The 27,102-nt window shown below is 40.4% G+C and overlaps 1 protein-coding gene across 2 annotated transcripts; it reads left to right on the top strand.

Annotated features, from left to right (window-relative positions):
• On the top strand, nt 1-27,102 carry mamdc2a (MAM domain containing 2a). Of its 2 annotated transcripts, XM_054774197.1 has the most exons (18): nt 1-104; nt 184-221; nt 6,039-6,068; nt 6,171-6,296; nt 13,765-13,887; nt 13,999-14,126; nt 15,589-15,673; nt 15,755-15,892; nt 16,256-16,512; nt 16,988-17,104; nt 18,320-18,413; nt 19,742-19,888; nt 20,948-21,213; nt 21,497-21,593; nt 21,717-21,863; nt 23,977-24,236; nt 24,492-24,576; nt 24,693-27,102. In XM_054774197.1, the coding sequence occupies exons 3-18, from the start codon at nt 6,041-6,043 to the stop codon at nt 24,758-24,760; spliced, it is 2,166 nt and encodes a 721-aa protein (XP_054630172.1). In that variant the 5' UTR covers nt 1-104; nt 184-221; nt 6,039-6,040; the 3' UTR covers nt 24,761-27,102. The 2 variants fall into 2 exon arrangements, with proteins under 2 accessions (XP_054630172.1, XP_054630173.1); XM_054774198.1 differs by lacking the exon at nt 16,988-17,104.

Raw genomic sequence — 27,102 nt, 5'->3', positions numbered from 1 at the left:
AACGGTTCAGGGACTGGACACTTCATATCTGACACCTACACTTGCTGACTATGCAGTCCCCTTCCACCCGTCCACCCTGGCTACCATCCCCACAGACATGCAGAGTAAGTTGGGTACTGAGTCACCTATGAATCCCGTGTTCTATTCAACTGCAAAACTGATCATTCTGTCTCCTTCTCGTAGGCCTGGATTTATTTTCTTTAATTCAAGCGGATCCTCAGGTATGTAATTATCACATGATGGGGCACATTTGGAGCAACTTTACACATATGTAGATGGTACTGAAGTTTGGAAGATGTACAGTGAAATGTGCTGAACAAACAGGGTACACTAGATAGGTTGAGTTTTGGGATCAAACTCCTCAAGAGGGCTGCAACAGGAACACTGGACCAACTCTACACTGGGAGTTGAGGAGACTGCCGAACTGGTCCACATGTGCTTTGTGGACTTGGAAAAGACGTTTTACTGTGTCCCGCCCGGTGTCCTGTGGGGGGTGGTCTGGGAATATAGGGTTTGTGACACGCTACTATGTGTCATTCGGTCCTTATACAACGGGAGCAGGAGCCTGGTTCGCACGCATTGCTAGCAGTAAGTTCAGCCTGTTCACGCCGAACGTTGGCGTCCATCAAGGCAGACCTTTGTCACCGATTCTGGTCATAATTTTTATGAACCAAATTTCTTGGCGCAGCCAAGGCGTTGAGGATGTCCAGTTTGGAGGCTTTAGGACCTCATCTCTATTTGCGGATGATTTGGTCCTGATGACTTTCAGTGTTTACTGGGGCGGTTCGAGTGTGAACCTTGAGACTCAGCACCTCCAAGTACAGGTGGTCCTCGTGTTCCGACGTTTTGTGTTTATGTACGTACTCCCCATAGTCATTAATATGTAGGTACAAAAAGAACTACGTAGTTATCTGTGCGGTGGATGACTACATAGGTGAAAGAATACGAGTGTCACTACACTGAGGAAGGACGTCACGTTTTTTCCTTTTTTCCCTAATTTATGTCACTCAAGTATGAGGCAGACTCTTGTGAATGCAGTGTGTCAAAGAAAAGGAAAGTCAAATGAAATTAGACGTGGTAAAAGAAGGTTGAGAAATCAACATTGTTTGCATGCTCTGTCCAAGCCGCTAGCAATCATCATGAATGATAAAGATGGTATCTTTGAACATGTGAAAGGATCTGCTCCTATCAAATGGTCGAGAGAGGGAGAAGGAATTTTCCGCTCGAAAATGATGTAATTCGTCCGTGAAAGGTGTATAAAGTGTATGGTGAGGGGTTTACAGCCTTAAAACATACATAATTGTAAAAAAAAAAAAAAAAAATTAAGTTGGTTACTTCGCGGATTTCACTTATTGCGGTCTATGTTGGCAACCTATCCTGCATGATAAACGAGGGAACACTGTATATTCATGCAATTGTGCTTTAAAACTACCTGGAAAAGAAAGCGCTGAAATGAATCTGGCAGAAGGTATGGAATAGATCTGCAGTTGTCATTTGAACAGAAAGTTTATTGGCATGCTGGAAAGAATAAAGTAGTTTTGTGACAGGAAGTTGTTCTTCCTGCTTAGCATTACAGGCCACAGATGTTTCTGGAAAACCTGACCAGTACCATGCAGAGTGTGTCTTCTCCCAGCACCAGCTCCACCCTGGTTTCCTCCTCCAGCAGCCGCTACGACGCCAGCACCCGCACAGCCCACCCCATCCACGACACCACCCGTGTCGTCACGGGCGCAGCAAGCGCTGACAACAGTATATCGGATATTATTTCACTCGACTGACTTTTTACTGGACCTTTAAGTCGAGGTCTGTTTTCTGTGGCCTTTTGTAGCCGAGACACAAAAACAGCATCACCGGTGTAAATGAGCACATTTTACTTTTTCTGCCTTTTTATAAACTTCTTTGTAAACTTTTTTTTTTTTTTTTAATCCCTGGTGGTGTGATGGGTACACACTTTCTGCCTTTCATGGCTCATGCTGTGGCGACCCCTACAGGGAAAAGCCACAAGGGGGGTGGGGATAAATGACGCAAAAATTCTAAAACTTCTTTTCTGTCGTCTCAATCGCCAAGGACCACATCAACTGAGGACATGCATCTATTTCAAACTAATTTATTTTTTCCTGAAAGAACACTGCATGATCATCTTTTTGTTTGTATTTTTTTTGTTCAATTTCTTTTTACAAATAAAAATATTAACAATTTAAACTCCTCAAAGTATTGGAACAGCCACACCACTTCTTATATTTTAGAGAGGAATATAAGGCATCATATATAAGGCGTCATATTTGCAGTACCTTGCAAAAGTCAGCACACCCCTCACATTGAAATATTTTGATGTCTTCATGGGTCAACTCTGAAGAAACGACACTTTGATACAATGTAAAGTCGTCAATGTGCAGCTTGTATAACTGCAAATTTACTGTCCCCTCATAACTCAACACACAGCCATCAACGTCTAAACCGCTCGCAACACAATTCAGTACACTCCTCATAAAAATGGCTAAAAAAGTGTAGTTGGAGTTCACTAGAACATCACAGGTTGTCTCTGGAATCCTCTTTTGGGCCTCCATGATAATATGGCGCTGGTGGACGTTAGACACCGTGTACTCCTCCACCTCTTTGAGGATGCCCCACTCTATAGGGTTCATCACCTTTACCTTTAGCAAAGCAGTGGGTCTTTAGGCTCAAAAAGGTGGGTGACCTCTGGCCTAGAACATCTTTATGCAAAGTAAGGGTGTCCAAACCTTTGAGAGAGAAAGAGTTTTTGCCTTTGAGATCAAGACAGCGTAAACACCTGACTTTGTAGCATGTGTACAGTTTAACATAAGGGTGTACTCACTTATGTTGAGGGTGGTTCAGACATGAATGGGTGTGTGTGGAGTTGAGCGGGTGGTACATTTACACTGTCGTTCAAGCTCTACACTCCCTACATTGGATCGGGGTGTTGTTTCTTTCGTGTTATTCCTTGAAAATAGACTCGTGTGAAGTATGGTATTTTACCTGCTCAAGAGGAGACGGAAGGATGTAAACCTCCTCAAAAGCCTTGAATATTGTAACACAAATGTCTAACAGGCTTGCAGTAGTTAATGCAACTAAATGTCATGTTTTTAATGTTGTGTTGCTGCTGTCTTTTCACAGCACAAAGCTTTTTATTCCCACTGGAAAGTAGAAATGAAAAATGTTCTACTTGTTTCTCTGTCATAAGATAATTTGTTCGCAGTTTGTTGTTGAGTAACACCCTCATCGTAATAATAATTACTGTATTATTATAACATCCTCTGTCAGCCCTCACTGGTGCCACTTTTTTGTGAGGGCTTTATGGAAATAGTTTGTTTATTTCCCCCCATGTTCAAAGCTTCTATTATGTTCATCCTACTTGGAAGTCCTGTCTATTTAAGTTTAGGAAAGACATGCTTTTTTAAAAATATTTGTAACAATAAATTACGTTTTTAATGTCTACGTAAACCTGAATTACACCCACTCAGCCTATCTTAGCATACATCACATTGAACCCGTTCTGTGAAGCCGAGTGAATGACATTTGCACAATGGTGGACTTGTTGATGCAAATATGTTTACACCCTCTGCACTTCTTTCTTTTTTACTCTTTTCGTACAGGGAGGTGATCACATTTGTGAATTGGTAAAAATAGTGTTTCTGAAGTCTTGACACAGCAAAAATGCATATATTGTACAATTATAATTATTAAATAATGTTTTATTTAATATATATAATAGTAAATAATAGAAATTGGTATTCTTTTTAAATATATATTTTAATCAATTACTATATACAATCTTTATATATTTTCAATTGTATTTTTAAATACAAATAATTTAAAATAAATTATGAATTAAAGTTTTTGTATACAGTAATCCCTCGCTACGTTGGATTTCACGACTTCACTCTTACGGTTTTTCTAAAATATATAAATCTTTCTTTTTTTGTTTGAATGCATAAAAATATACATATTTAAGGGAATGTACGATATTTTTTTGCCTAAATTAAGCATTGTCAAGCTTAAACATATCTTAATGAAGTAAAATAAAAAATTTAAGGCATTCAGAAATCTCATTCAAAGGTGTTGTGATGATATGTAGTATTCTACACTGGCCACTAGGTGTCAGTAATGTCACCAATGTTCGGTGAGACACACCAGACTTGATCGGCGAAACAACCGGCTTTTATTGGCGCTTTGAATGTTCTCACAATGAGCACGGGCCACTGTTGCTAAGCTAAAACCGAACTTTGAACTCCAGATGTCACCCATTCAGCTCAGCGGTGGAACACAGTTACAGCAACACACACGAGCACCAGTCTTCAAATTTATGTCTTAAATGTCTTATTTTCTCTTACTATGTCTACTATATTGGATAATAGGAGTGTGAAGGTGACTATAGGGGTGTTATGTCATGTCTAGAGGGCTCTAATGTTTAAACTGTATAAGGTCATACACAATTTTTCTCTGCTCTAACTTCGAAAATATTGCATTTATATATAAGGAATCCTACTACAACGGGGGATTACTGTACAATATACGTATACTGCATTATGTGTGTATTTTCTACAGTATGTCCAGACTTTAGGGAAACCCTTCAGTGTTAGCAGTAATGATTTAAAAAGTGAAGTTTGGCATCCATGATAAAAGTCATACATGTAGTAAATCCAGCTGATCAATGACACTGGTTTCTGTACCAAAACAAATATGGGGAAAAGATGGAGAGATTTATTCACGGAAACCAGCAGGAGGTGCCAAAGCACTTCCTCCTAAGGGAGTCTTGAGCTTTTCTTCCTGTCACTCATACAGTATGCAGCAGCTACAAAAATTTGCGCAAAAACATTACGCATTTTCGCCGTCTTTTTGTTTGATTGTTAACATGTGGAGGAGGTACGACATCGTCACGGTTTTAAGGGTTCATTTTGAGTACAGCAAGGAAACAAAATACAAAACACTGAGCTGCTTGGCTTTACTGTTAACAACTTGAATGCTTTTTTTTTTTTTTAAATGAAACAAAATCTGCAAACTGCTTGCAGGTGCAGTGGTGTGTTAAAGTGTTCGCCCCCTTTCGGATTTCTTGGTTTTTTTGCATGTTTGTCACACTTAAATGTTTCAAATCATCAAACAAATGGAAATATTAGTCATTGACAGCACAACTGAACACAAAATGCATTTTTTAAATGAATGTTTTTATTATTAAGGCAGAGAAAAATCCAAAACCTACACGGCCCTGTGTGAAAGTGATTGCCCTCTAAACCTAATAACTGTAAACTCTCCCAATAAATACGATGCTTTATTTTTTTAAAAGTGTTTAAAAGGTAAGAATTTTCATGTCTTTCACACACAGACAACAGTTTTTAGGATGAATTCGTAATTATTAGTGTTTATATTGACATTTTTCATTTTGTCAGACAAGATTCTACTCATTTCACTTTAATTTTTAATGTTTTTTTTTCATTTTCTTTCAAGAACAAAAACAAAACACACACGCAGATTACAAAAAGTGTCCAAATCCAATCATAGATCCAAAGTAAAAAGGTAAATAGAAGCAATAAAGAAGATATTAAAAATCAAATACAAACTTTTACTGTCTTCACAGATGATGTTTGGGAGCCCCCTAGCGGCGACGGGGCCGTAAAGCAGTCGCGTTTTATAACGTTGATTTAGTTTTCCTTTAAAAATGAAATACACATCAAATTTCATGTGAAAAGTACTGTAACTATACTTATCCATAAAATGTTTAATTAAACAAAGTATTTTTGACTTTGAATATTTTTGTATGACACAGAAGCTACTGTGTTCTTCCACCCCTGCAGCAATGCATTCACGCATTCATATAACCATACTTTAATGTATCCACGTATTAATTCATGCATTCACGTAAGCGTGCATGCATTTATGTAATAATTCACGTATTGATGCGTTGGTGTGGAGAGGCTGCAGACGAGCGTGAGTCAGTGTTGGTCCCGTGGAAAGTTTATTGGGTCGGGATCAGAACATCAAGTCTCCCAAGTACTTAAGGGTATTTTTTTTTTTTACTGCAGCGATGAACGTCGTGTATTTTGCTGTGCAGGGTAAGTACTACTTTTTACACAAATACCTTTACAAATGGAAGAAGTACAGCGCTTCAGTGTTTCAGTTGTCCGTGTTTTTTATTGTCTTGTCTTTGCTGACAGTTTTTCTACTAAGAGAAGTACTCCTGACGCAGCAGGAAGTACTACCTGGATCTTGTACCTTTGACACGAGCACCTGTGGGTATACTTCACACGCGCAACATGACAACTGGAACATCAATCAGCAAGGTACAGCTTGAAGTACTTGGAAATGTTTGCTATATACGTCACGTGGATACTGTATATGAGTTCAAGCACACGCTTGCTGTAGGACACGTTTGAACACCTTGAAAGTTTCCACGCGCACAATATTTCTGGATTAACGGAATATTGTTCACATTTTTGAGACGTGCAAACACATTTTGGGATGATGAAAAGGGTGATCGGGAGCGCTGGTTTATGCCTGTATAAATATAATCTGATAGAAAGACATAAATGGTGTAATATGAAGTGGTTGACGGTGGAGTGACCATATTTTGATCACTGAAAACCAGGACACTGGACCCAGTAACGAGATACGGTAATCCCTCCTTTATCTCCGTTAAATGGCTGCAGATCCGTGCGTGATAAGTACATTCCAGGCAAGTAGGATTCCTTACTCATAAATGGAATATTTTCATAGGGAGAGCATAGAAAACCTTCTAAATATGATTTTTAACATTAGAGCCCTCTAGACCAGGGGTGTCCAAACGTTCTCCACCGAGAGCCAAATACAGAAAAATTAAAGGATGCCGGTGGGCCACTTTGATATTTTTATATATTTTTTACATGTTATAAAAAAAGGTAAAAATAATTATTACTTGTGTTATTAATTATGAAAATGACATTATTAATTATTAGTATGGACATTTTAGCATATTTCTTTACATTATGCAATTTTTTTGGCAATTTTTGCTTGGGTTTTTTTGGGGTTTTTTTGTTTTTTTTCTCCAATGTGCCGAGGGCTAACAATAAACAAGTCATTGGCAGCCAATGGCTCGCCCGGACCGCACTTTCGACACCATTGCTCTAGACATGAAATAACACCCCTACAGCCACCTTTACACTCGTATTACCCAATGTAGTAGACATAATAAGACAAAATAAGACATATAATACATATGTATGAGACTCATGCTCATATGTGTTGCTGTAAATGTATTTGGGTCTTCAAATTTCTTCAAAAAAATAAATCATGCTGTTTTATGGGGGGTTTCTCCGGGTACGTCGGTTTTCTCCGACATTCCGAAAACATGCAGTTTAGGCTAATGGACGACTCTAAATTGTCCATAGGTATGAATGTGACAGTGAATGTTTGTTTGTCTATATGTGCCCTGTGATTGGCTGGCGACTAGTCCGGGGTGTACCCCGCCTCTCGCCCAAAAGTCAGCTGGTATAGGCTCCAGCATACTCGCAACCGAGTGAGGATAAGCGGCCAAGAAGATGGATGGATGTTGTTTTATGGTTGACTCCGGCCTATTATTAAAAGTTAAAAAAATATGCATATTTAAACAAATATTATCGGCTTGCCTAGCACCAGAGCACATTTACAGCAAAACACACACGAGCATACTACTTATCTTTGGCTTATATGTCTTATTTTGTCTTATTTGGGTAATAGGAGTATAACGGTGACTATAGGGGTGTTATTTCATGCCTGTGGGCTCTAATAATGTTAAAAGCCATGTTTCGAAGGTTGTAAACAGGCTTTCTCTGCTCTAACTCGAAAATAGTCCATTTAAAAATCTATAAATCGTACTTACTTTTAGCACGGTTGTGTCTGGAGCCAATTAACCATGATAAACGAGGGATTACTGTATTATCTTAGCCCCAATGGAAAACAAGGAAAACCAAGACATTTTCATGACTTAAAAAAAAACAAGACGGTCAGGACAGGAGGTGAAAACAAGGCATTTCTTGGGGGAAAAAAAGGACCTTTCGGTACTCTAATATTGCACATGCTCACTGCTCACGTGGAAAAGGATTTTGGCATTTGTTTGCGGGCGGTATGGAGCGGAATTGACGCGATTAATGTTTACATTTATGGGGTGAGGAGGAAACAAATGCAATGCTACATATCCTTAAATATTTTAACATTATGGGAGCACATCCATCCATAAACACTTCTATCACCCTGTAGTAAAAGAATAATAATAAATACAATTTCAACCTGGACAGTATGCCAACACAATGGAATTGTAACAGCTAGCATGCTAGCATGGATGAATACCTCATGTTAGCATGGGAACATCTTTTGCTTCGTTAGAGAGGTGCTAAAATGAAAGAATGAATCTCACTTTAATCAGTAGCATGCTAAAATGATAACAGTTTGTATGCTAACAGACGAGCGAGAGAAGCTGTAGAAGCATTTAACATATCATGTGATGTAGGCAGATGCTAGTTCAAATGCTAATACAGTATGCTAATATGATCATGGATGCGCCTGAAACCAAGGTGGTTGTGTCATGTTTATTTATTATAGACTACTGCCATTGTATGTGGGGGACTGGGTGGTACACTTTACACCTGATAAAAGGCAAAGGCTTGAAACTGAAGAAACAGTACTAACGAGGGTGATACCACCCAAACGACTGTCGTTGGCTGGCAGGGACCCCGTTCCTTTGTATCTTAATGACTGGCATTTTGCACTTCAAAACAGCCGAAGTGTTCTTGCGTGGACCCTGCGCCGACTCCTCAAACTAGAGCCGTCCTATCTAGTTAGACTATTAAATGAATTTGGGTTTGGTGCATTATAAAAGTGACACATTACTCACATTCTGACCCGCTCCACCCACTTTTCTCATTTTCCACTGCCTGCTCGTGCCGCCTGCATGGAAACCACACACTGTCCTAACATCACCAAGATCGTCTGTCTTCAGGAGCAATCTTTGACCTGTTCGACGTGTGTTTGACACGTGTCGCTATCAGTAGTTTGTTGCCTATTCACGAGGAAAGGCGACGCGCTTCTAAGCCAAACAGAAGCTTCATCACGGACCACAAAGCGGTACGTGATAAAACTAGTTCCGACCGCCGGGCCAGCCTTGGAGATGGTTGCTAAATACACTGTGGAATAAATACACACACTGTGGAATAAATAAGCTCATAAAAACAAGATGGTGGTGTTTGGTTGCCATGGTAAGTTGAGTAGTCAGCGCCAATATAAGACCCAAGGAAGATTTAGTGGTTTAAAAAGGATGCTTGTGTTGGATGCTTTTTTAACACTGGACCTGAGACCAATGAAAAGAGGTCGCAGGGTTCCTCCTACTTAAAAAAATACAATATGTAGACATGCTCTATCTGAAATGTATCCTTTAATGACTTCATATACTGTGTATATATATACTGTATATAATTATATATATAATTGAAAGAAAAAACTGCATCTCATCTTTGTGGTATAGGTATAAAAAAAAAAAGCAGCATGTGATTAGCAAGTCTTTGCTCCTTCTTTGTAATTTTTGTATGGTTGTTTTTTTTTTTTTAATTTTCCAAATATTTCAACTTTATTTTTAAATAATCTTTGAACATTTTGTTTTCCTAATATTATGACTTCATGCCCATAATGTTTTAACTTCATTGCCGTAATATTATACTAACTTTTCCCTTTAAATTCTCAAAAAATTACAGTTATTTTGTTTTGTTTGTTTCTCATAATAATACGAGTTTGAAAAAAATAGCATTTAAAAAAAATCTTTCAACTCTCTGCTACTAAAATTACATTTGTGCTGTTTTTGTTTTTTTTTAATTTTCCATAATATTTTGACTTTATTCTTGTAATATTACAACTTCGCCAACCTAACCCTAACCAAATTTTCCAAAAATTACAACTTTATTTGTTTTTTGTTTTTTTCTCATATTACCATTTTAATATTAATATTACTAATTACGTTTTTCTTATCATCATATCATAATATCGTAATCATTATCATAATATTGCATTATTCTCAAAAATGTAAACTTTTTCTTGTTAGATTACAACTATTGTTTCTTAATTGTTTAACTTTATTCTTATAAAATTTCTTTTTTTTTTTTTTTAGTGTAAAATTTGATTTTTAAAATGTGCCGCAGGCCCATAAACAGACAGCGGCGTGCCGCAAACGGCAACTGGGCTGCACTTTGGCCACCTCTGGCGTAACAGCGTAACTCACAGACTGGCTAAAAGCACTTCCTTGTCTTCCACCAATCACACGCTCCTAATACATTTGGACCACAACAAATAGATTGGGCGCTACCTGTTCATCCTCGCTCGTAAACACAATATAACACATCTGGCATACTCTCACTACAGTCATCCCTCATTTATCACGCTTTATTGGTTCCAGCCCGACTGCGATAGGTGAATTTCCGCAAAGCAGGATTCAATATTAATAAATGGAATATTTTCCTAGTTAGAGCATAGAAAACCTGTTTTTGACCTTCTAAAAATGTGTTTTTCTACATTATTAGAGCCCTACAGACATTGAATAACACCCCTATCGTCACCTTTGTACTCCATTCATCCAATTTCTATGCCGCTTATCCTCATTAAGGTCGCAGGGGTATGCTGGAGCCTATCCCAGCTGACTTTGGGCCAATCGCAGGGCACATACAGACCATCCATTCACATCATGTACACAATTTAGAGTCGCAAATTAACCTAACATGCATGTTTTTGGAATGTGGGAGGAGACCGGAATGCCCGGATCAAACATGACATTAAAATAAAGTATTTAAAAATAATAAATCAACCTATCATCCATCCTCGCTATGACGTTTGTCACTGGATTGATATGCAGGACATAGACGTACACTCCGACAATACTGCTAGCTTTGTTTACATCACATTGCGCACCGCCCATACGCAGGCTGTGGGGTCTCTCAAGTGACACAAGATACGGCCGCTGCTTTAACAGTATAGCTATCTACCGAGCATTCTGGTTAGCCTCCAATTTATTCATTTTAAACGTAAGAATAGGTTTGAAACTGAGTGGAAGAAGCCACAAATGTACCACTGCCACACGGAATAGGAGGAGAACTTTTTTTCACTATGTGTCTGTGTAGGCTCTCAGTCGTACAGGAGTTGTCCATCGAGGGAAAGGCTTCTTGAGAAGTCATCTGCACTTTTGTGAAGAAGGTGTCGGACGTTTCGCTCCTCATCCGAAGAGCTTCGTCAGCGAACTAATAAGTGCTGGTAGCTTAGGCCTTAAATACAGTAAGAGTGGGCGGAATTGGTGTGCCAACACCCTCCTCCTATTGGTTCTTTACACTAAGCCTGGGCGGAGTAGTGGTATAATCCTCTCCCGCCATTAGCACCTCCGATAAAAGGGAAGTGTCGCTCCCTGAGTTGGGTATGAACGACTCTGATACTGGCTCGTTAGCATCTATTGTTCTGGCTCGGCCCTGACTCTACCTCATTTGCAAGACTAAGAGCTGTGGGTTTCGGTCTCAGTAACCTGCTGAACACAGGGTCCATTAGTTCGCTGACGAAGCTCTTCGGATGAGGAGCGAAACGTCCAACACATTTTTTTCCACTATGTTATGTTGGACTCTTCATCCATGGCTGATTTAATGCAGGTAAATACCTCATCGATGTAACATTCCTGACGCATAGTAGTGACTAGAATACTACATATATAGATGGATAGATACTTTATTTATGTCTAGGAGAAGGTCATGTTTCCAGCAGCTCTGCCAAAGTGTCCTAATAAACGCAATCACTTAAAAATAAAACAAAAGCAAAATACATCAATACGCCATTACATCAATACAAGAATAAACAGGATGTGTCAATAATCAACACTGCTTAGTTATCACTGTCCATTTCATAGGAGCAGATCCTTTCACATGTTCAAAGATGCCGTCTTTTTCCTCTGTGATGGTCGCGGCGTTCGAGCGACTTGGACCAGGCATGCAGCCAACGCTGATATCTCCACTTTCTCAGCATTTTATCGTATCGAATTTCATTTCACTTCACTTTCCTTTTCTTTGACGCATTGCGGTCAGACGTCCGCCTCACACTTGGGAGACATCACAAAAGGAAAGAAGTTCACTAAAAAGAACAAAAGTGGGGTTGTCCTTCCTCAGTCTAGCGAAGCAAGACTACCTTTTGTACCGTAGCGATCATTTACGGGAGTGCAAGCATAACACGAAACGTGCTAATTAACACAAAATGCATGCGGTATAACTGCAGTACCACATGTACCACCGTGTGGATGTCAGTGTGGTAAATACGTACAAGGCTGCGGTTGAAGCCAAGTAAACGTTGATGATTTTATGAACTATCTTGTGTGAAGTATGCGTATACAAAGCACTAACCCTCGCTCATGCATGCTGCTCAATGAAGAAAATCTCCCGGTGTCAACTCTAGAAGAGTGTTTATGTCCAGGTTGTCCTGTCTTTGTTGTTTTTGAGAAACGCTTGCCGCCAGCATTTAAACATTTACTGAGGGGAAATTGTGGCCACAGCGTTTAGCTTTGCTCTTCTTTTATATAATCTGTACCACATGTTAGTGCTTTAGCAGCTGTGGTCACCCTAATGCACCAAAAAAAAAGTGTTTATGTCAGCAAACTGCCTCCTCTTCTCCTGAGTGGAGAAACTGACGAAAGCTGTTGCTATACAGCATGGATGTTCGTGTTTGATATCGAATATTGTCAGTGTATGAATGAACAAATGTTCAATGGTGTATTGTGTGACGAGCAATGCGGATGCGAATGTGCGTAAGGGAACATGACTGCTCTTGGTGTAGGTTCATGCTAAGGTGATATCGCCTTATAAGGAATCTACATTCTCCTTTTCCTAGCGTGATTTACAGAGTCCATTAAATTGTCTTTATGTCCAATAAACGTCCTCTGCTTACTCAGAGTGAATTGTCGAACCTCCTGCTCTTGTTTTAGAAGTAAGACACTCTAGCTTTTTCAGATTTTGGGGGCACGTGGGAGGCATTCACACAAACATGTGTAATGCGTAGTTGTATAATTTTTGCGTAAAGGACACTGGGGGAGACAAAAAGTGAACAAAAACATAAAAAGCAAAATGAACATGTTCAGAAATGCAAATGAACTTTCTGTCAAGCTTCTTTTTGTGTCACAAGACAGAGGCGCCTGTGAGAGCTTTTAGACGGGTGAGGGGCGCACAGCAGGCCAGAAAAAGTCACTAGATTTGACTCTAGTCACTTTTTTGAAAAAGAGGGGTCCAATTACTTGCTAAATCTCTTATTGACATTTGTGTCTTATTGTCATTTATGTCTTATTATCATTTGTGTCTTACATTGTCATTCGTCTCTTATTGTCATTTGTCTGTGATTATCATTTGTGACTTGTTTTCAATTGTGTCTTATTGCCATTTTGTCTTATTGTCATTTGTGTCTTATTGTCATTTGTCTGTTATTATCATTTGTGACTTGTTTTCAATTGTGTCTTATTGCCATTTTGTCTTATTGTCATTTGTGTCTTATTGCGATTTTCCTCTTATTTGAGTTACAATGGAATCCCAAGAATCAAAAAGATTCACCGTCATGTTAACCAAGAAGTGGGCCGCTAAAGAAATGGAACAATAGAGTGATATTCCAGTTTGAAATATCATTTTTGTGAAAACGATGGTGCTGCGGAAGACTGCATAGTGCAATTTGTGAGCTTCTTGCATCACCTTTGCGCACACAATGGTATCAGATGATGAGTATATGTTGGTTTTATTGTTGTAGGGCATTTAATAACAGTGGAATCATCCTCTTTACGTGGTCAGGAAAAGGCCGTTCTTGTCAGTCCCGTTTTGGACCATCAGGACTGGAGCTGCGTCAGGCTGGTGTATCAGATCATTGGACGAGGTTCGGCATTCATCTTCATTTTGCATTACACATTATTATTATTATGGAATACAACTCACTTTAACACAGCTCTTTTTGGAAACTTCTATTCCATCCATCCATCCATCCAAGGTTTGCTGCAGCTCCACCTTCGGCCACAAGGTGATAATTTTGATTACACGCTTTGGACAGCCAACCAATCCTCTGATAGCTGGCTGATCGGCAGCGTGGATATACCCAACAGCACAGTCAACTACCAGGTATTGACAGTAGAATCACATTCAGCACAAAATAAATGTCATAAGTTCTTAATACTTGTATTGTATAATACTAGTAATACTTGCCTTTCCTTCTTGTATTGCTCTTATGACTGGGAAATGTGTTCTATACGTGTCATTCTATTGTTGTCTTAGAAAGGAAGGCTATGCTAAAAACGTCAAATCGTCTCTGCGTGCAGTTAGCGACACCCTTCAGAGAGCAGCACAAACTGGCTCCAACCAACTGATTCCAACACGCTGACTCTAACAAACTGCCTCGAACAAGGACAGAAAAAGCACTGGGAGGTTCAGAAGACACATTTCTGAGAGTTTGTAGTTTAAGATAAAGAACTGGCACGACATGGTTCTTGTTAGCATCAACAGTGAACACGCAACTTCATAATTCACAATTACGTGGAGTCCTTGGTTTCCAACATTCCGTGTTACAACATTTGTGGTTACAAAGTGCTCCCATAAATTAATTAACCAGACACATCACGCACCGGCGGAAGAATACACTTCATTATGTCTCCAAAGCGGCAGTGTGCCAGAGAAAAGGACCGCCATCAGCATGGAAGTGAAACTCGCTGCACTAGCACACATACAGTACATACTGTATAGGACTTTGGGGCAGTCCACGGTGAGGCGTGGTGAGGGGTGGTGTACCTTGCGGCAGCTCCTCTACCCCTGGCGTTCCTCAGACTTGGTCGCTCCTGAATTTCAACCGCACAGTAGACACTTAGGGTTTGGGGGAGCTGGGCAGATGAGGGGCTCACCATACCTCAGCTGTCCCCCCTGGGGCCCTTGTGGGTGGTGGTCTCACGGCAATCTCAGGGGCTGGCTGTCCTCTTGTTTCTTCGCCCTGTTTCTGCCCGGGGTTGCCTCTCTGCGGCCGCTGGTCTGCCCGTGGGCCCGGTGGCTTTTGGTGATGTGGGTCCTGGCTGTGTGGGTATTACTGTATTACTGTCAGTGCAGTATTATCACTGTGGCTGTTGATATTATCTTTTTACTACTTCTGTGTACACTGTGGTTGTCATAGACATTTGCTCATGTAGTCTTATTGTTATTGTTGTTGTTAGGGCCCGAGCACTAAGACCCATCGGTCGTGCGAAGGCCCTATTGTATTTCTCTGTCTCCTTTTCTCCTCTTCTTCTCTCTCCTTTCCTGCTCCGGTCCGGCCGTTCCAAATAGGCATCACAATAGAACATCAAATAAAGTCAAATACATGTAGATCAACAGTGGTATTTGCCCTGCTGGCTGGGCAGGTTTGGTTTAAAAAAAAAAAAAGCAAAAAATGTATTTGATAGAGGAGACACGCCCACCAATATTGCTCGCTCTTTTGGTCCCAACCGCTGAACTGTGGTGGCCATCATTAAGGATAAAGATGATAGAATGCTAATGAATGCTAATATAATGTTAACATGATGATGATGATGAGGCTAACATCTTGCTGGTTCTGTTGCAGATTCTGTTGGACGGGCAAGCAGAACACGGTCCAAGTAACAGTGTGGCAATTTTTGAAGTTCACATTGTTCCTGGTTACTGCCTTGGTAATTAGTAATCATGTGATAATCAATCATTGTGCGCTTGATCGGGAAGAAAAGAATTGAAAAAGATTGTTTGGTCACCAGATTGTGATTTTGAGGAGCATCATCTGTGTGGCTACAGTAACAGCTGGAATCCAAACATCAACTGGTATGTTGGCGGGAGTCACACTGCTGCACCCCAGTCCAACCTCTTTGACCACGTCAGCAATAGTAACCGCACAGGTAGACATCATCATCATCACTTCACAATCATAAACAAACCCAAAGTAGCTTATGATGATTGTAGTCTTTAATAGGAAACGTTTTATGTCAGCTAAGTAACTCAAATACAGTAATGATATTATAATGTATGATATTTCAATACTGCTAAGCACTGCTAGTATGTAAAGGAGTGCCCTATAAAGGGTTAAGGATTCACGGCTGCAGGTGTGTCTCGTTGCTCCGCCCCGCACAGGAAGTTAAGGACTCTGCACAGGAAACACAAAAAGGAACCAGTAGGGGGGAAAAGAATACAAAATAAAAGACAGGACAGAAAAAGAGGAGGTGACATATCGAGCATATAAATATGTATATATCTTCCTGCAGGACACTTCATGTATGCAGACTCTTTGTACGCCAAACACTTCCAGGAAGTTGCCAAACTTATGTCACCAGTAACAAACGTGCCAATCGCCGGCTGCCTGTCCTTCTTTTACCATCGGGATCAGGAAAGGGGGAACATGTTCACGCTTTTCACCAAAGATCAGCTTGGCCACTACGAAGAGATCTGGAGACCAGACGTCTACGTCACCTCCGGCTGGACCCTCGTAAATGTTGACATGAAAGCCCCTCAACCCCTTCAGGTCAGTACTGGAGCAAAGTACACTTCATTACAAACTGCAGTGTTTTGTAGTAATATTCAGTATTTTATATACAGTACACACACATATATATACAGTCCTGATATTTATACACAGTCCAAAACATTTTTTGAGTAACCAATTTATTGCAAATAAGCATTAAAGTGAAATAGGCTGTTCATCAGCTGATCAAAAGTTCAAGACCGCATCCTGTAAAAGCCAAAATCTTGGCAAAAATGTGGATTCAATGTCATTTTATGTCAGGTATTCAGCCATTTGCGATAACTCGCAGTGAGTCTTTTACAGCGCTGTGGAGGAATTCTGGCCCACTCATTTTTCAGAATCATTGTAATTCAGCCACATTGGAGGGTTTTCCAGCATGAAGCGCCTTTTTAAGGTCATGCCACAGCATCTCAATAGGATTCAGGTCAGGACTTTGACTAGGCCACTCCAAAATCTCCATTTTGTTTTTCTTCAGCCATTCAGAGGTGGACTTGCTGGTGTGTTATGGATCATTGTCCTGCTGCAGAACCCAAGTTGGTTTCAGCTTGAGATCACAAACAGATGGCCGGACATTCTCCTTCAGGATTTTTTGGTAGACAGCAGAACTCATGGTTCCATTTTCACAGCAGGTCTTGAAGCAGCAAAACAACCCCAGACCATCACACTACCACCACCATATTTTACTGTTGCTATGATGTTCTTTTTCTCAAATGTAAGAAATGCCAGATGTAATGGGACCCACACAGTCCAAAAAGTTAAACTTTTATCTTGTCAGACCACAGAGTATTTTCCCAAACGCTGCGCTCTTGGGGTCATTTTGGTTGGCTGGCCTCTAACTGGGAAGGTTCACCACTGTTCCATGTTTTCGCCATTTGTGGATAATGGCTCTCACTGTGGTTCGCTGGGGTCCCAAAGCTTTGGAATTTGCTTTGTAACCTTTTCCAGACTGATAGATCTCAACTCAACTCTCAACTTTTTCACACAGGGCCGCGTAGGTCTGGATTTTTTTTTCTTCCTTAATGATAAAAGTTTCATTTAAAAACTGCATTTTGTGTTAAAATTTGTTTGATAAACTTAAACATTTAAGTGTGACAAACATGCACTTATTATATATATACAGTATAATTTCACATTGTTTTCTGCATCTAAAACTATAATTATTCATTCATTCATTATCATATCAGGATGACATAATCCTCACTAGGGTCGCAGGGGTATGCTGGAGTCTATCCCAGCTGATCCCAGCAAGAGGCAGGGTACACCCGGACTGGTGGCCAGCCAATCGCAGGGCACATATACACAAACAACCATTCACACTCACATTCATACCTACGGACAATTTAAAGTCGCCAATTAACGTAATCTTAGGTTCGATTAAAACTATAATTAATGTCTATAAAATGTATTTGTGTGTGTCTGGATCGAATTCAGTGGATTACATGATTTCTTATGAGGAAAATATATTTGGTTTTCTTATGTTTCAGTTTGCAACAGAGCTTTTGGAACTAATTAATAATGAACAGCGATGTTCCACTGGACTACACTTGGTTGCCTACGACACAAAGCTGAGCTGCAGATACACCTCCCACTGCTGTTGTCAGTGTGGAAAAAGCTCGTGCAACTGTACTGCTGCACTCCCGCCAAGATTTCTACTCAACTTTTCCATCAACCAATGATTGGTTTTCCCAATCAATCTTTCACTTTGATTGTAGCAATACAGCCACGCCCATCAGTGTATCATCTTTGTTCTTTATGTCCTCCATGCACACATTGTTCCTCTTCCCATCTTTGTGTGTGTGTGTAACAGCTGGTGTTTGAGGCGGCGTTTAACAGTGCCAGAGGTGGATACGTGTCCATCGATGACATCTCCTTTTCCCCTGAATTCTGCCACGCTGACACAGGTGAGAGGACACATCTGGATTTCGGACTGACTCAACAATATTATTACAAATAAAGCTTCTGCACTGGAGCTCCCACAGGACTGCAAGTATTTCTCCCGTCTTGTCCACTCAGCATATTGTAAATACAGTAATCGTTTATCGTGGCTAATTGGTTTCAGATCCGACAGTGATAAGTAAATTCCTTATTTATAAATGGAATATTTTCATAGAGCACTGAAAACCTGTGTACGTCCTTCTAAATATGGTTTTTATCATTATTAGAGCTCTCTAGACATGAAATAACACCCCGATAGTCACCTTTAGACACTTTACCCAATATAGTAGACATAATAAGAGAAAATAAGACCGAAATAAGACACACATTATACAAGTGGCATGGGGAGAGTCACATTATCTGTGGCTATTGTCTCATTAATGTAACATTACTGACTCCGATAGTCACCTTTAGACACTTTACCCAATATAATAGACATAATTGTTATTTTATTTTATTTATTTATTTTTTTATTTTCTATTTTATTTTATTTTATTTTATTTTTTATTTATTTAATTAAATTTTATTTGTTATTTATTTATTTCTATTTATTTATTTATTTTTTTTATAATTTTCTTTGTTGTGTTTAAAAAAAAAAAAAAAGCTTTGTTCTTATTTATTTATTTATTTATTTAGTATTGTCATCATATTATCATTATTATGAATGTTCTCTCTTTTTTTGGGGGGACGGTTATCTCACCGTTATCTATTATGTGTTATCCTGACTATCACTGAAAACATGACATGGAATCCAGGAAGTGAACTACATGTACTGTACTAGATGTAGAATGGATGGGGGGTAGGATTAAATAAGCTTTGCTTCTTCCTACTCCTTTTGGACATGTGGAACTGTCAAAAAATGATTCACGAGATGTATTCCATTGTAACCTTCATGTTCAAATAAACTAAACCAAACCAAACCAAACCAATAATAAGAGAAAATAAGACCGAAATAAGACACACATTATACAAGTAGCATGGGGAGAGTCACATTATCTGTGGCTATTGTCTCATTAATGTAACATTACTGACACCTAGTGACCAGTGTAGAATACTACATATCACCCCCCCTTACCTATGCTTTGTTTAATTTGACACGCTGCCTACTTGCTTATATAGTAATAATACTTACCTACTGGTACACACACAACCACTAAACCTATGGAAATACTGTAACTGATGTGATATGATATGCTTGGCCAGGCTTTTGTCTTTGAACGGGTGAGTATAGTATGTCAGTATTCATCATACAAGTCATGTTTGTGTTTTATTTCATGTTTTTTTTCTTTCCCAGAAGCAAATGTGGACCCTTCTATAGCCAACTGTGACTTTGAGGATGGGCTGTGTCTGTACTACTTGGAGAGAGCTGAGAGTAAAGTATGGCGTAGAGTTTCAATCACTCCTAACGCTTACAGAGTCGGAGACCATACGACCGGAACAGGTGAGTCAGGTGGAAACACATGACACCACGTTGTTTAGTGTGTGTTTGTCTATTACCAGTCATCCAGGTCATGGTCATCTGAAAAGGGTAAATGGAGGTAACTGGACTCTGCTTATTTGTTGGAGACGTTTCACCTTTCATCCAAAAGACTCCTTCAGTTCTAAATTCCAGATGTGGAGTTTGCCTGTTTTTGTCCCAGGTGGGTGGTCATAGTCGGGTTTTTGTTGTTTTTGCTGGGCGTGGCTGGTGAGCGAGAGTCCTGAATAACAACAGGTCGTTCGCCTGCTCATGAGTGGCCAGTCTTCCTGTGGAATGAGACAATTTTTGGGGGAAGGGATGTCAGGATGATAGGTGATGGTGCAAACTCCTATGTTTAAGGACGGCCTTTCCAGTTGGACATTAATGGCTTCTTTCACACCTCTTTCAAACCAGTGGTCCTCCATCCATCCATTTTCTATTCCTCTTCATCCTCATTAGGGTCGCGGGGGCATGCTGGAGCCTATCCCAGCTGACTTCGGCCGACAGGCGGGGTACACCCTGGACTGGTCACAAGTCACAAGCCTCTTTCATGCAAACTCCACACAGAAATGCCCAAGGGAGAATCGAACCCAGGTCTTCCCGATCTCCAGGCTGTTCCTGTATTGGCCAACGTGCTAACCACTAGATCACCGTGCGGCCCAGTGGTCCTCCTTATCCAGAATTTGGACATGGTGTCTTCTTTTTGAGCTGCAAATGAAGAGCTGACTCTGGGCCTGAAGAAATTGCTCTCCTATGCTCTGCCATGCGTTTTTTGTAAGGGTTGCTTGGTCTCTCCAATGTAGGAGTCATTGCACTCCTCACTGTGAGGAGTCTGAAGAAGCCTATTGAACGAAAGTAGAGAGGAGAAGAGTCCAGTTGCCCCGATTGAACCTCACAGATGTACTCCTTATTTTTGAGTCATGGAGTCTCTCCTAGTTGACTGTGGTCAAAAGGCGGTGTAAACCCTAAACACCAATCACAAGGCTGTACGCCTCTAATACCAATCCCGTTCTTCACTGCTTCTCTGTCATGTCTTTAAAGGTGGCATGCTTCTGGCAAATACCCGATTTTCCTCCATGCCTGGCTACGTGGGTCGGCTTCATGGTCCTTTCTTACCGGGCAACCACAAATACTGCTTGAGATTCTACTACCTGCTTCATGGATTTAGGAAGGCAGACAATGCACTGGTTCTTTATATTTATGATGAGAACAACGTGGGCCAAGATAAGGTTTGGAGCCTGGCAGACAGTTCTAGTGACGTATGGACGGAGGTGGAGATCACCTACATCAAGCCCATGGTGTCCAAGGTAGGTGATGCTTGCTGAGTGGTTGGCTTTACTATTCATGAGCACAGGAGCACAGGATGAAGACATGCTGTGGTCCGGTGGTTAACCCCCCTGTGGAGACCTGGGTTCATTTCACCAAACAGTAGAATAAGGCCGACCTAGACAGGAAGTCACAAGCCTCTTTCACACTGAGGGTGTACAACTTCACACCTTACTCTTTGGAGTGCATGAATGAACTTGAATGAACATCAGTCCTATGTGTATTTCCTATGAATGAATGATCAATCCTTTGTATGTTTCCTAGATCGTGTTTGTCAGCATTTGTAGTAACTTTTGGGAATGTGGCCTGGTAGCCATTGATGACATCACTGTCAGCCTGGGACATTGCGGAATAAAAAAAGGTACAACTCTCACATTTATTCTCACAGGTTTACACTGCAGACTATTATGGCTACTATAATCATCATCATATTAACTGTACAGCACCATACTGTCTATGAACATCTTACATGTTGACTCCTCAGGCTCCCTCCCAGGTCAGTGTGATTTTGAAAGTGGACTTTGCGGCTTCATCCAGGAGAAGACACAAGACCAAGCTGACTGGCTGCGGGTCCGAGGAAACACCCCCACATCTTATACAGGACCCAGAGGAGACCATACCACTGGGGTAGGTGAGTTCTGTCTTGATTCACTGTTTAATTATTCATTCACTCACTGCTCAGATGCAAATGTGGCTGTATAGAATTGTGTGTAGTAATATAGTATGGTGGTTCCTCATTAATCCGTTCCAGAAGGTCCGACTCAAACCAAAACGGACTCTAACCAAAGCAAATTTTTCCATAGAAAATAATGTAAATACAATTATTCCGTTCTAGATACACAAAACACATTTTATAGACAATAGTTACAGTTTTACATGCACAAAATAATGCAAACATAAGAACATGCGGCCGTGTGTTGTTTACATTCCTCTGACATGACAACGGTCTTCTCTTTAAACCATAAAATTCGGAGGTCTTGTACCCTTGTCTCGTTACTGTCAATCGCCTTTCTCTTTTGTGTGATCAGCGTGTTTGTTACGTCGTGTATCTCTCTCTTGCAGCAGAAAACTCTGATATAAACAAGTAGGGCTGTCCCGATTTGATTTTCAGGATTGGGATTGGCTACCTTGCAAGACATGTCCCCGATGTACCGCGGTGTAGTTAGTTTCACGTTGGACAGTATGTCTCACTGTGCCAGAACTGCTGTGTCATTGTGCGGTGAGCTTGCACGCAGTGGTGGAGCTACAGTACGTGGTGGCCAATGGTGGCCATGGCCACCCTTGGTCATTCTCCGGCCACCCCACTGGCCATCTAGACATTTCAGGTATCAACTTATTGCCACCCCTGTGTGACTAATGGTCTCACCTCGGCCACCGCAATGAAAAATGTCTGGCTCTGCCACTGCTCGCTCGGTAAGTGCTGCTCTAACCGCTGGTTGTTTACACTCGGGACCGTCAATAAATTACTATTGCGCTAAAGAGAGTTTGTTAAAAAATGCCATATATTCTAAATCACACCACAAATTGATCTATAACCATGTCAAATGATTAGTCATATAGGCCATTATTGGATCCTTTATTGGATGGACTTTTTTATCAGATGTATCTTTTATTGGATTAGGGACCTGACTCACAGAGGTTTGTTACAAAAGCCAAGCGATATTGTTGGTCATTCTGTGTAACAAAAAAGTAAATTCAGCAGTACTTCGGTTGCATTATTTTTAATGCTTTGAAGAGCTATTTTCATAACCATATTCATTTCCACAAATTCATGTTTGTAAGAAAAGCTTATTATTAAAGTGAAAAAAAAAAAAAGGATCAGTACTGCATCGGATTGGCAAGACTATTAAAAAAATCGGATCTGATCGGAAGCCAAAAATTGCGGATGGGGACATCCCTTTAAACGAGCACTGTTGCCCTAAAAATGGCGCCTGCGGCCCACATTGCATTGCACGATCACATGTGAGTATGTGACAACCCTGAACAGTTGCGATCGATTAAATGCTGTGAGAATACAATGACCTGGGAGAATGAGGATGTTCACAGGCGTACTGCTGCGCGACACCCCCATGGAAAAACAGCGCAGCGAAACGATGAAGGACAAATACAAGCAGTATTCATGCAGACAGACTTGGTGTAAGAGCACAGGTAGACATGTATGAAGCATTATTTTCATCTGCTCCATCCATTATGTCTGACACAGAAAATCAGCTTTCACCGTTGTTGGCTGCCTTGTTTCAGCTATTTCATGTCTTTATGCAACACACCATGCACACTCACACAAGTGGGGCAAATCATTTCAATGAATGAGCATGTGAGGCATATTTGGGGATTAAACCTGGATTGTGTCCCTAGTGAACAATAGCAATTGAAGAGAGAAGGGGAGTTACTGTAATACTGGGTGAGACACACAAGCACCAGACTTGATCACCGGAACAATGGACTTTTATTGCAGATTTGAATAATCTGACAACAAGCACATCCCTAACACTGGCTACTGTTGCGGCCATAACCCACGCCGAACTCAAACTGAACTCTGAATCCCAACATCACTTCCTGTCGGCCCCCCCACTCAGCTCCCCTAGCACAAGAAGCAACACACACAAGCATGAGTCTTATTTATGTTTTATATGTGTGTAAAGGTGACTTCGGGGCGTTTTTTTATGCCTAGAGGGCTCTAATAATGTTAAAAAACATATTTAGAAGGTCGTAAACAGGTTTTCTATCCTCTTAACTTCACTCAGGTTACTTCATGTACATGGAGGCGTCACACCTGCGTCCTGGTAACAAGGCCCACTTGCGGACGTGGGACCTGAGAGGCTCCTCAGGCCCTCACTGCTTGATCTTCTACTACCACATGTACGGATCTGGCACAGGGATCTTACGCGTTCTCCTGCGTCGTGGCGACATTGAAGGTGACACACTGCTGTGGAGGCGACGTGGGGAACAGAGCGTGTCTTGGATGAGGGCCACTGTGGACTACCACTGTCATTTACGTCACCAGGTACTCTATAAGTCTACATTATGCTCATATGTACACTGAGTACACGTGTGAATATTGTACTCAAAAGTTACATTCACTACGTTTCCATGAAGCTTCTTGCCATCAAATGCAAATCTGCATTCTTCTCCTCTTGGCTGTAACTGACGGATTGGGCAGCCTCCTCCCCCGGCCACGCCTACTATGTCGCGATTGGACGGGTGGTCTCGGCAGAAGTAATGACGAGTCATGAAGGAAAGATGTCTGTATTTGTTTCAGATTGTGTTTGAAGCCATTCGAGGTCCATCCCTGCGGAGTGATATTGCCATTGACGACGTCCGCTTTAAAAGCGCTCCATGTGAAGGTACACCGTTTTGCTAGAAATGGATATCCAGTGTAGCAATCCAGTGTTGCGTACATTTGAGGACATGGTTTGATTGATGTGTGGAATAGTGACGCACGCTTGCTTTTCCTTCTCAGATCCTGATGACATCATTTCCTCCTCAGGCTCCTCCGAGTACTTTAACGAGTATTTCAACGAGGTTTAGAAGCAGAAGGAGTCGCGTTGTTTTGTTCATACATGTTGGACCTTATAGATCAGGGGTGTCCAAACTTTTTCCACCGTGGGCCGCATATTGAAAAATCAAAGGACTTAAAATGTCTGGAAACCAACTGATGTAGATTTGCTGAAACGTTTTTATATTTCAAGACAAAAACAGCCCGCATCTCAGCTTTCTGCGTATTATTAGTACGAACTTCTCCTTGAATTACACTTTTCTTTTTTTTTACAAATATTCAAACTTTCTTCTCGTACATGTTTTTCTCATAAAACTATGACTTTATTCTCATAAAATTTAGAATTCATAATATTACTGCTGTATATAATATTATAACTTTTTCCTAACCTAATTTTCCAAAAATTGCAACTTTATTCTTTGATTTGTTTGCTTCTCATAATATTGCAACTTTTAAATATTTCAACTTCATGCTATTTTTTTTCTCTTAATATTATGACTTTATTCTCCTAATATTTTGTCTTTATTCTTGTAAAAAATTCTTGCTCGTTTTTCCATTTTTGCTGTTGTTTTTTTTAATTTTCTTGCTTAGTTGTATTTTTAGAATGTACCGAGGGCCAATAAAGAAAACAGTCGCGGGACATAAATGGCCCCCACCTGCACTTTGGACACCCCTGTTATATGTTCTATCTATTATGCACTGGGAGAGCACTCTAGTCATTCATTTTCTATAGCACTTGTCCTCATCAGGGTCGCAGCTGGGCTGGAGTCCATATATACACAACCATTCACACCTATGTATCATTTACATATAAAATGAACTTTCATTATGTGTACTGTACGGTGGAACCTTGGTTAGCGTCATTAATCCATGCCAGAAGTTCCGGCTCTAACCGAAACGTACTCTAACCAAAACAATTTTTCCCAAAAGAAATTATGTAAATCGGTTCGACAGAAATTTGACATACAGTGTTCCCTCTTTTATCGTGGGGGAAGGGTTCCCAAAATAACTCGCGATAAGTGAAATCCGCGAAGCAGCCAGCAATATTTTTGTACAATTATTCTATATGTTTTAAGGCTGTAAAACCCCTCACCATACACTTGATACACTTTTCTCAGACAGGCATTAACATTTTCTCTCTTTTAAACACTGTCATAGTTCAAGTTTCGTTTGAATTTTAATGATCAACTTACAAGATTGCACACAAGAAATGAAGTGACTCACGCATATTTTCTTTGATTGCTAGGCTGTAGCGTTTTTGTATCCTTGTTAAAACATATTCCTCCTCCTCGTCCTCCACGGACCGAAGATTCGTTTACAGTATTCATTCAGCATGTATGATCGCTAGCAGCTAGCCATCGTAAAACAGGAAACAAGCAGTCCTGCACGAAGGAGATTGCTTGACAATGGTCTACAGCCAACCAGAACGCAGAACACAATTGTCGGTTTCTCCTTTAGCCAATCAGGACTGTTGTGGCTCTACTTAGTTGGCTACACACATTGCTCAGAACTAGACACTCTTCAACTCTCACATGAGTATACAACACCCTCTGCTGGTAGCAGGAGTAAATACAATAACAGAAACATAAAACAGAGCACCCATAGATCACTGCGCTGTTAAAGAAAAGAGCAAAAAGCAAAATTGCACTTAAAAAAATTCTGCGAAAGGTGAACTGCGATGTAGCGAGGGAACACTGAAAACCGAAAAACACGCTAACCGAGGCGTATGCTAACTGAGATTCCACTGTACTCGTGTAAAGCAGCACTTCAAAAAAGAGTTTCATATTTGTTAAAGGTACACACACAATACATGGATCATGTACAACGTATGAATGCTAAATATTTTGTAAACATGGCAAATAAATGGAAAGTCAACAGTTTGGCATTTGATGGCATCGGTAAAACTCCTCAATCATAGATAGAAATATAAACACAGCAATGCCTCGTTTGTCGCGGTTAATTGGTTCCATACCGACCGTGACAAGTGAATTCATCCATCCGTCTTCTATGCCGCTTATCCTATTACCACAAAGTATGATTCCATATTTATAAATCGAATATTTTTGTAGTTAGAGAATAGAAAACCTGTTTACGAGCTTGTATATACGGTTTTTGACATTTTAAGAGCTCTCTGGACATTAAATAACACCCCTATAGTCACCTTTACACTCCTATTACCCAATACAGTAGATATAATAAGAGAAAATAAGACATAAATAATGCGTTCCAGTGCTAGGGGAGCTGAGTGGGGGGAGGACAGGAAGTGACGTCAGAGGTTCAGAGTTGAATTTACAGCCGAAACAGTGGCCCATGTTGGGGATTATTTTGCCTGTTGTGAGATCATTCAAACAATAAAACAATAAAAGCCTGTTGT

This window comes from Dunckerocampus dactyliophorus, chromosome 4 (genome assembly GCF_027744805.1).
Source record: "Dunckerocampus dactyliophorus isolate RoL2022-P2 chromosome 4, RoL_Ddac_1.1, whole genome shotgun sequence".
NCBI lineage: Eukaryota > Metazoa > Chordata > Actinopteri > Syngnathiformes > Syngnathidae > Dunckerocampus > Dunckerocampus dactyliophorus.
This window is presented reverse-complemented; position numbering and strand designations above follow the sequence as displayed.

Bases quoted from the DNA above. Each gene is read 5' to 3' on its own strand.
- mamdc2a (XM_054774197.1), top strand. From the start codon at position 6,041: ATGAACGTCGTGTATTTTGCTGTGCAGG. The intron at 17,105-18,319 runs GTAGACAGCAGA...TGTGTGTAACAG, and splicing joins TTCTCCTTCAGGATTTTTTG to CTGGTGTTTGAGGCGGCGTT. The intron at 24,577-24,692 runs GTACACCGTTTT...TTTCCTTCTCAG, and splicing joins TAAAAGCGCTCCATGTGAAG to ATCCTGATGACATCATTTCC.